Raw genomic sequence first — 10,026 nt, 5'->3', positions numbered from 1 at the left:
TGCAAGTCAGCGTAGCGCAGCAAGCCTCACCCCACCCAGGCTTCTCCCCTTAACTCTCGTTCGTCCCCCGCGAAGGGCTTCCAGCCCTTGCTGTATCCAGTCAATCCTGGTGGCCCAGCCTGGGAGCATGTCCAGCCGCTGGTCCCTGGGGCTCCCTGTGCTCAGCTATTAACGGTGCGGCCCCGTTTCTCCCGCCACAGATCCTCCATGTGAATCCATCCCATGATGCAACATGCCTCCCCAGTCCCCGCTCTGACGATGATGGCCACGCAGAATGTCCCTCCCCCTCCCTACCAGGACAGCCCACAGGTGAGTGTGACTGACCGCCGGGAGGGGTGTGGTGGCCTTCCCGGGGGCGGAGGGCAGGGCCAGGCCTCCCTCAGCTCTTCCCCTGCCCGGCCTGGGGCGCCTCTCTGAGAGAGCCCGGCAAAGCCAGACCCCTGAAGGGAGTCACGCCCTTGGCAAAGCCCTGGGTTCAGATCCCACCTGAGGAGCTGTCACTGGCATGGAGGACCGTGGCACCCCAGGGTGCTGCACCTAGTCATGGTCCTGTGCCACACACTCCCACCCCTGCTCACTGCTCAGAGCAGACGTCAGACGGACACACTGAACCCCTCACTCGGGGAGACCCAGGTACAGCTAAATCAAATGTGCCTCTGAGTGTTTGGGGAGACTCTTGATCAGAGGTTTCCTCTGACAGATCGCCCTAGTCACTTGTCTCTGCCTGCCTATTGGAGGAATCTCCCTTCTCTTCAGGACTCTGTCAGCTTCTATCCAGAAAAAGGCCAGGACTGTTTCTCTACACTCTCCCATCCTTTCCCCGGGTTCCCAGTTTCCATCCCTCAGCTCAGACACGGCAGACCCCGCCCAGGTTCTTCCGAGACTCCCAGGCTGGCTGCACCTCCTGCAGGCCACCCTGTCTTCCTGTTCTCTCCTCTCCTCCTCTGGAAGCCTGGCCCAGCTTCTGTGGGCTGCTCTCTGGAAGTCCTTGAGACCAGTCACTTCTGAACTTTGCTTCCGCGTGTGCGCCTTCCCTCCACGCTTGGTTCTTTGAGACTCAGAGTTCATCGTGAGTCTGTGCGTTCACAGAAGCCTCCACCTCCGCACTTCCCTGTTTTCTCTATTATTAATTGAGTACGTATAATGTGAAATGCACCCAGCTAGAGTATTCCTTCATTCATTTCACAAATGTGCAGTGAGCGCCTACTGTGTACCAGGCCGTCATTCTCATTCTTTCTCCATCGCTGGTCTTTGCCCAGCTCTGCTATCCATCACTCATTCGGCTTTCAGACACAGCCCTTCCCCTGACCACAGGGAAGCTCTGTGCCATATGAAAGGGACACGAAGACGCAGACCCAGGGTGCATCACTTTAGGTCCTGTGGCCCCGACACCCGCAGCCTGGTGTGAGCCTACGGTGCTGCCCTATCCGTGCTGTTATCCGCCCATGAAATGACCACTCTACAGGGTGTCCAGCACGCGGACCCCCACTGACTCCTACCCCTGTGTAAGTGCAGAAGCACTGACCTTTGAGCGCACGTCCTTTTGTCCCACCCCCGACCCCGCTCCCAGGTGTCAACTCCGTGCTCCTTCCTGGGCTCTCCCCACCCTGACCTCAGCTTCAGCAGACCCTCTGTTCACGTCAGTAGCTCTCCACAAGCGACTGTGGGTGGGACTTGGCATTTGTACAGTTCCTCTGTTTGAAAGCTTCCAGGTGTGCAGCTATGTCAGGGCCTTTCCCTCTGTAGTCAGAACCAAGTCGGCCTGGACCAGTGGAGACCTAGGAACGTAAGGGCCATAATGGGGAACAAGCACCATCCTTCCTCAGTAGACCAGACCCATCTGCTGTCTGCTTAGGCAGTGCTGGGGAACCTGGGGTATTGATGAAGAGGCAGGAACATCAGCTCCAGTTCTTTTGTAGCTGGATGCTGGTCTCCGAGCTCCACAGTGGGACTGGGGTATGGCAACCGGGACACTGCCTGTGTTTAGCAGGTGGTAGGTGCCGAGGCCCACACTCCCATCCCCAAGGCTCAGGGACAGACCAGGGTAGGGCCAAGAGGCCAGAGAGCACCGGATTGGCATAGCTGGCGGCGGCGGCCTCTCTGCCTCCGGCCCCACCCCCTGTTTTGCCTTCCTGGGAGAAGTTTGGGTTTGGTGGGCATTAGCAGGAGAGCTGCAGCGAGGGCCTGCAGCTGACCCGGGTGCAGTGAAGTGGAGAAACCTAATTGAACTCTCAGCATACAGCTGAGGAGTCATCCATCCCAGCTGCCGAGGGAGGTGGGGAGGTGAGATTGCAGCCCTAAGGTGCTCAGCCCCCCGGACGCCACCACTGAGGTGCTCTAGCCTTTTGGGGGAGGAAGGAAGGTTCCAGTCCCCCATCCAAGGCCTCAGAGCAGAAGCCCAACGCACAGGGGCTGTCCCAAGGCTCTCTTCTCTGAGGAGCCACCAGAACCTCACCATCGAAAATACTCACGTATACAGCCAAGGAATAATTTGTTCCGGGGAAGCCACACATCTCCCTGTAACCCCAGCGGTCCAGGAATGAAGTCTCAGTGTCCATGGTAAAGTGACCAGGCCAAGGCCTGGGGTCTTTATGGCCTCGGCTAGGCCGCTAGGCTGTGGCTAGATTCCCATGGGCCTTCCCTGAGTCAAACTGGTTCCCAAGGAAACTGACCAGGATGGGGGATCATGGGGAGAACTTAGGGCATGGACGGAATGGCCGGGATGGAGGACGTGGGTGAGGTCTGCAGGACGAAGTCTTCTGACTCACGGGGAAGGGCTGTTCTCTCCAGGGTGCTAGACTTGGAGGCCAGCTGGCTTTCGGGGCGCCCTTCTCTCCACTCTTCGGGGCTTCTAGGAGTGGCTGCCACATGGGAATGTCTTCCATGCGTTTTCTGCTGGGGAACTTGTTCTTCCTCCTGCCTTCTTCCCTTTGTGCTGTCAGAGGCTGAGCCCCGCTTCTCAGGCGAAGCTCAGCGTCCTGTCGAATCAGCCGCTCTTTGACACTCAGTGTTCTCAGGAAAGCCGGGCCCTGTAGGAGTGTGGGCCAGGCACACAGGGGAATCACTTCCTAAACGGGGCTCTCTGGAGGGGATCCCCCGCTTCCTGTTCATTCCTTCAGGTCTAACCTCATTACTTTTGGACCCAGTATGACTTGCTTTCTCAAGGCCTGGACTGCTAAGCACATCTCTTTTTTTTTTTTTTTTTTTGCGGTACGCGGGCCTCTCACCGTTGTGGCCTCTCCGGTTGCGGAGCACAGGCTCCGGACGCGCAGGCTCAGTGGCCATGGCTCACGGGCCCAGCCGCTCCGCGGCGTGTGGGATCTTCCCGGGCCGGGGCACAAACCCGTGTCCCCTGCATCGGCAGGCGGACTCCCAACCACTGCGCCACCAGGGAAGCCCCTGAGCACATCTCTTTATCACCTCCTCAGAAACCCAGTTTCTGCCACAGGTAGAAATGGACAGTCTCTGCTACAAAGTCCCCAAAATGAAAAAGGAAGGGAGAAGCAGGGCCCTTCCTCTGAGACCCATGCAGTCGTTTTAATAATGTTCCCGTTGTGCTAAGGGCTAGCAATACCGAGCATAATCTATTCAAAAGCACAGGAGAATCTCACTTTGGAAAATTAGGAATCTGCATTAAAAAATTCCCAAGCCCCGGACCTTCTTTATAATAAATTAGAATTTTTTTTCAAGGCAAGTTCTTAACTTGGCAATTTCATTTTTGAAGTTTGGGGAATAAAGTTATTAAAAATGAGGGAGGCTTTTTCTTCTTCCCATTTTAGTCCGGAAGCATTAATGGTTATGGCCCCATGCTGTTTGGGCACAAGCCAAGTGGTATGACAGCTAAGCAGTTTCTGGCCCCTCAGTTCTGTTCCAGTCCGTCCTGGGGACACTCCATGATTACTTGTAAGGATGTCGCTCTGTGTTTATCGTACACTAAAGGCAGATCGTAAGTTTAGAAAATACAAAAGCAACAACCCACTGGAACCCTTCCTGTGGCCTGCTTCCTCCTTCTGGTGGCTCCCTGTCAGAGTCACAGCGCCCTCTGCTGTCCACCTCCTGTACCTCAATTCCGGCATGATGCACCTGAGTCCTTGATCCAGACCCTCACTTTATGCCCCAAGAGGCAGAGCAAGCCATGGGGACTGTGGGAATTCTACGATGATAGTTTAATGAAAACATTGTCTCCAGGGAGACCTGGATATGAGCTAGGCATGTGGTCCCTCCATTCAGTGCCTTCCGTTCCTTTGCATCTCTAGCCTGGCCATCTGTCACCTGGATTTTCCCAATCCCTCCTCTCACCACCCCAGCACCTCCCCTGATCCTGATGGGATCCTCTGCTATTGTCCCCCTCTCCCGGCAAGTGCCACTGCAGTCTCCCTCCCAGAATTTTCGTGGTAACACCACCACCCTCTCATGTCATCCATGCACTCTCTCCACCTCTGAAATGTCATTCAGGTTCTCCCATTTCTTGTAACACTCCATGGGCAACACCACCCACCAAGCAGAGTTCTCCCTCTGTAGCTCCACCAGCAATTTTAGGAAACTGTTAGGTTTACTGGAGGAGGCAGCGGCTTCCCTACCCTCACCTTAAACACCCCCCTCCATACAACACGCACAAACTCCTGCTATCAGTAACCTCCCCCCACTCTTCCGCAAACACAGACACATACCTGCTGTTCCACAGATACCTTTGCCCTTGGCTTATAGGCAAGACAAACATTTTATCTGGTCTATAGGTGTATGTATTCAGTGCTCCTCTGTCTGCGTGTCCCCAGCATGTGGGCCGCGTGAGCATTTGACTAGAAAGCAGAAACCCTAGTGGGATCCAGCCTGAGCCACTAGGCACAGCCCCCTATGAATGTGGGCACTCAGTTCGCAGTTTGGATTAGGAACCGACTGCTACGCAAGTAGCTGGGTGCTTATGTAGCATGATGTAACGATGGGTGATATTAAACGGGTTCTGGTAATTCACCAAGGATGCAGCCTCGTTATTGACCAGAGGGAGGCAAGAAAGGCAAAACTCTCAGTCCAGGACCAGTATGGGAAGCTCATTTCAGAAGGAAGTCAAGCACTTGCTTGGGACCCTCTGTCCCCCTGCATCCTTCTGCAACCCTCAGAGCCGGGAGAACGGTGTTCAGGAGTGCAGGACGCTGTGCTTGGAGATACCCATCTTGTACCAGGAAGGCTAAGGCTGGGCCAGCCATGTCGGGGGAGGTCAGACCCGTCTCTCTTGCCCTCTGAGTGTACCTTTTTTCCCTCCCTGTCCCGGCATCATTCCCCCTCTGCACGGAGCCAGGGGAGCAGACATCTGGGGAAGCTGGATGGGCTTTGATCAGTTATTAGGATCCCCATGCTGGTTTCATTAACCGGAGGGGGAGAGGGAGGGGAGGGGGCTGGGGCCCCTGGCTGTGAATCCCGCCCCCCTTTCCAGGCCATGCAGCTGGGCCGGGCAGAAGCGGCTTCAGATGTTTTCACACTTTACATTCCTCTCATCCCTTTAAGGACTGGAGCCCCCTGCCTCGCAGGGCCTCCTGTTCAGCTGCTGGTGAGACACATTGGCTCTGCAGCAACAGAGTTCATTCCACAGCTTTGAGAGTCCCCCTAAGCCTTTTCTGTGGCTGTGATTGACGGCTCCCTCTGCCCCTGGGGCCAACACCCCAGGGACGCTATGGGTGACCTGCCTTCCCTCACTTTGGCTCATCAAAACGGACTCTTCTCTTTCTTTTTTATTTTCTGCTGGGCCTTTCTTCTCTCTGTGCACAGTGACCTCTCTCTCTGGCCTGCTTGGGCCACCCATGTTTTTAAACTGGACGTGTCCCTCAACTCCAGCTCACTCCAGACCTGGATTCTTCAGCGTGGCAAAGGCAAAAATAGCCTTTGGGTCTGACTGTGGGGCCTTATGCCTCATTTAGGAGACAGTGGGCTAGGAACAGGACTTTGCTGGAAGAAACAGTCTCTCTCATGGCCTTGTTTAGGGTTTTTATTTGATGAACTTCCTACCTGAATTCTTATATTTACCCAAAAAACACAGACCTTTTGTCTATCCTCTTGCTTCCAAGCAGAATGAGTGCTTTAAACAGCTACAAAAATAGTTAATGGCCCGAGTAGACAAAGCTTAAAATAAATCAGGAACAGGTGATCCCTCAGCAGCGGGCCTAAGGAGCTGGAACCTGCTTTGCCCCCCTTTCCGGTTGATCTCCTAGGAGCTCCGGTGCCTGCGTAGCCCGGCAGGAGGGGGATGGGTGAGCACGGCCCTCGTTGCGTGTTGTCTTTGGAGTCTGTGGTCTGGAGGAGGAAGCGTGGGCTGAGTCAACTCAGTGCGGTAGAAATTCGGGAACCCACTGCACTGCTGATGAATTATACAAATTTGGACAAGTAATTACAGCACTATTTCTTTCATTCACTCAGCCGTTTCATAAACATCAGGTGCTTTCTGTGGGTCTTGCAGACCCTGTGCCACGTGCCGGGGACACAGAATTAATAGTTCGCGCCCTAATGGAGCTTATTTGGGGCCATTCTGCATCGGTAAAGTGGGAATAACTTCTGCCCTCCCTGCCTCACCGGGTTGTTGCGAGTGTGGGTGTGAAAAGTCCAATGGTGTTTTCCAGCTTTCTTTCACCGATGACCCTGACATTGATTTTTTCACTCTCTTCTTTACGTCTCCAGTAGCCAAGATTGGATTGAACTTTAATTACTCTCCTTTGTATTGGGAACACAATAGGCGTATCAAGTATGTGTTTCTAGCTGTAAACACACTCCCTTACACACATACACAAACATACTGGAACTCACTGGTGTGGGACTATTATACAAGCGAGGGGTCCTCCAGAGATGGATGGGAAAGACCGTGCCCGGGAAAGTGCACGAAGCTGGGAGGTGAAAGTCCACAGCCTTCGTCCCTTTAGCCACGGGTCAGCAACCCACAGAAGTGCAGGCAGGGCGGCAAACACTTTCAAGCCTCATTTTGTAAACCACTGCCTACAAACCCTTTTAAGTTAATCGATTGCTTAGGACCCCCATTTTACACCACAAAGTAACTTTCCTGTGGTTTGTTCTATCTGGTCGGTCCCGGGATGAGAATGTAGGTGACCCAGGCCTGCTGTTCCAGGAGGCTGTTTCAGCGCAATCGGGCTGCCTTTCTCTGCCTCCGGCCCTTCCTGTCCCTGGGCTGACTGGGTTGGGGGGTATTTGGAGGAGCCATGGTTGACTCCTCTCCATTCTGGATCCCTGAGCCTTTTAACACACCACTCTCTCATTTCCTCATCCAGTCGGTCATTCAGTCATTTAACAAACATGCTGGGACCCCATGGGAGCCAGGCATGATGATGGGAGCTGGGAATCCAGTCCACTCAGGGAGACAGACAAATGGGGGCCCGAAGTGTTACGGGGTTTAAGGTTTGACGCACAGGCAGATAAGGCGGGGGTCCAGGCTACCTGGGCAGGAGGTGTGGAGGATTGGGAAAGGCTTCCTGGGAGAGCTGCCTTCAGCTGAGTCTTGAAAGAGGGGTAGGTTTGCATGTGATGGGGGGTTGGGGAGGGCAGGGTGGGGAGGCGTGGATAGGTCCTGCTGAGGCAGCCCCAGATGCAAAGGCATAAAGATGTAAAGTATCGGGCGGGTTCAGGCACCCACACGCAGGAGGGTCTGCTGGGGTGCGGGCAAGGGGTGGGGTGCTGTACCGGAGACAAGGCTGAGTCCGTGAGCAGGTCCCAGCTTGGGGCGCCCTGTGGGCTGTGCCCTCCCCCAAAAACCATCCGTTGTGCCCCCCACCTGTTCAGGCCAAACCTGATATTTACTAAATGGCTTCAAGCCCTGACCTCATCCCAGGTCCTTGGACTCTCTCCTGGTTGCGAGGAAACCAGATCTGGCCCTACTGGCTTGCCCTGGCCCTTCAGGGAGCGTCAGCACCCCCCTTCACCCCCCCCCCACAGGCCCAGCCCTGTTGGAGCCTCAGCGGCCCCTAGTGGGCTGGGCCTGTGCAGCCCCCCATGTTCTCAGAACACAAGGCTTCCCTGGCCTGGTGGGCCAGCTCTGGGGATGGGCAACCCGCACCCTGCCAGGTCAGAAGAGGGGTGTCCCCTTAGGGGGGGTGTCTGTGCTGAGTCATGCTGGCAAGGTGCAGACCTAGGTTGCCCAGGGTTTGCAGAAAGGACCTGTGGGAGGTGCATGGATGTACGCGTCGTAAAGAGCAGGGCTGCTGCAGGGGGACAGGTGTGCGCAGGGGGACATGGGAGGTGTAGGTGCCAGGGTGTCTGGGGCCGGGTGTGGACAGGCAGTGGGGTTTGGATTCAGAGGACAGGGCTAGCAAAAAGAAGCATTAAAAATGCTTAGAAACCAAGATTCACTGAGCCTCCGGGGTGCGCAATAATGTGCCCTCACATATGGTCACTGTAGGCCTGGCAAGAGGTATTATTAGCTCCATTTTTACCTGAGAGGGAAACTGAGGCTCAGAGGAACTGAGCTATTAGTCCAAGGTGACATCGCTAGCGATGGGTAACGTCTCCTTCCACGATACCACGGCCCCTCTCCCTATGGCGGGGCCCACGCCTCGCCCACTTCTCCCAATGTGTAGATGAGGACCCTGGATCAGAAAGATCGACCAGCTCTGGGCTGGATGCCCACCCCTCCCAATAAATATGTGGTCGGGGACTGTGACTTCTCTGTTGTGGCCTGAGGCGTTCGGGGTCAAGAGGGTCAGTCTGCAGCTGAAAAGGTATCAATGGATGGGAAGGCCCACCCACTCCACACCAGTCATCCCTGCATCCGTAGGTGCTGTGGACACTCTGTCTCAGACTCTGGGGCTGCAGCTGGGGCTACAACAGATGTGGTCCCTGCCCTCCAGGATGCCCCAATCTAGTGGGGGGAGAGGCAAGTGGGCAGACGTGGCTGAACGGTGTCCTCAGGGCCTGGAAGCCCAGAGCAGAGGGCCCTGACCCGTAGCTGATGCTCAGCCACATCCACTGAAGGAGGCAGCCATCCTCACGACAGTGGTGAGAGGTCGGGAGCGTCAGTGCCATTTCACAGATGAGCAAACTGAAACCCGGAAAGGCAAGGTTACATGTCCAAGGTCGGCTAGCAGCGAGTGGCAAAGGCGGGAATCCGTTCTGTCTGCTGCCAGTGTCTCGTGCACACTCCCTCCCTGGGATGCTAGAAAGACCCTGGCAGTATCCCCCATCTGAGCCACCTACTCCCACCTCCCAGGAGCAGAAGGGAGGAGCTCTCCGTGGCAGCTGGCGGAAGGCGGCCGCTGCAGGTCTGTGAGCCCTGAAGCTTGAAGCCCTGCGCGGTCAGGGAGGTGAACACAGTAGCACTGAGCCACCCTCAATTAACAAACCACCCTGCTCTTCCTACTTGGGTTCCACCAGAAGCACCGTTTCTGGCACAACCAGTGTTTGGGGAGTTGATCTGTGAGGTCTGTTGGGGGCTGGGGAGATGGGGGCCGGCGACAGGATGGGTGGGCTCGAGGGAGACCCAGAGCCTGATGCTGGGGAGTGACACTCCATCTGACGCTAGCGCCCTTCCTCTTCTGCCCCTTTCCACCCAGGGGAAAAGTCTTCCTATTCTCCTCTTCAAAGAAAAGTAATTAAATACGATCACTCCCACAGTGTGATTTAGTCAGAAAGCCCTTGGTTCCTGTCTCAACCTCGGCAGAAACTGTCTGTGGTCTCCAGCAATTTCTCTGCTGCAGTGGCTTCTGTTTTCTCATATGTAAAATGGGAGTGCCACCAACCCATTGCACGGGATCCCTGTTGGACGTGAACCCCCCAGGGAGAGACTTCATTAGCTTGTTGGAACACAACGTGCCACTCTCCCCTACAACTGGGAAAGGGTGATCCTTAGCAGGAAGGAAAGCATCAGTGGGGCGTTCCAGTGTCAGTGAGGGTGACTAGGTAGGCAGGTGAGCACCTTGTAAACCACACCACACAGCATCCCCTGCTCATTTTCATGGCCAGACTAGACTGTCGGAGAGGCTGGATCTCTCAGCCCCTGCAGGGCATCAGGAAATTTCATCTCAAGGTGTCACAAAC

The 10,026-nt window shown here is 55.4% G+C and overlaps 1 protein-coding gene across 4 annotated transcripts in view; it reads left to right on the top strand.

The window, feature by feature from the left end:
* The first annotated feature begins 222 nt into the window (after window positions 1-222).
* PKNOX2 (PBX/knotted 1 homeobox 2) overlaps window positions 223-10,026 on the top strand; it is a 73,817-nt gene continuing 64,013 nt past the window's right edge. For all 4 annotated transcript variants that reach the window (XM_065881460.1, XM_065881459.1, XM_065881458.1 and 1 more), the window contains exon 1: window positions 223-309. In XM_065881460.1, the coding sequence (XP_065737532.1) occupies window positions 223-309 (87 nt within the window). The remainder of the gene's footprint in view (window positions 310-10,026) is intronic.

This window comes from Phocoena phocoena, chromosome 8 (genome assembly GCF_963924675.1).
Source record: "Phocoena phocoena chromosome 8, mPhoPho1.1, whole genome shotgun sequence".
In the NCBI taxonomy this organism is placed as follows: domain Eukaryota; kingdom Metazoa; phylum Chordata; class Mammalia; order Artiodactyla; family Phocoenidae; genus Phocoena; species Phocoena phocoena.
This window is presented reverse-complemented; position numbering and strand designations above follow the sequence as displayed.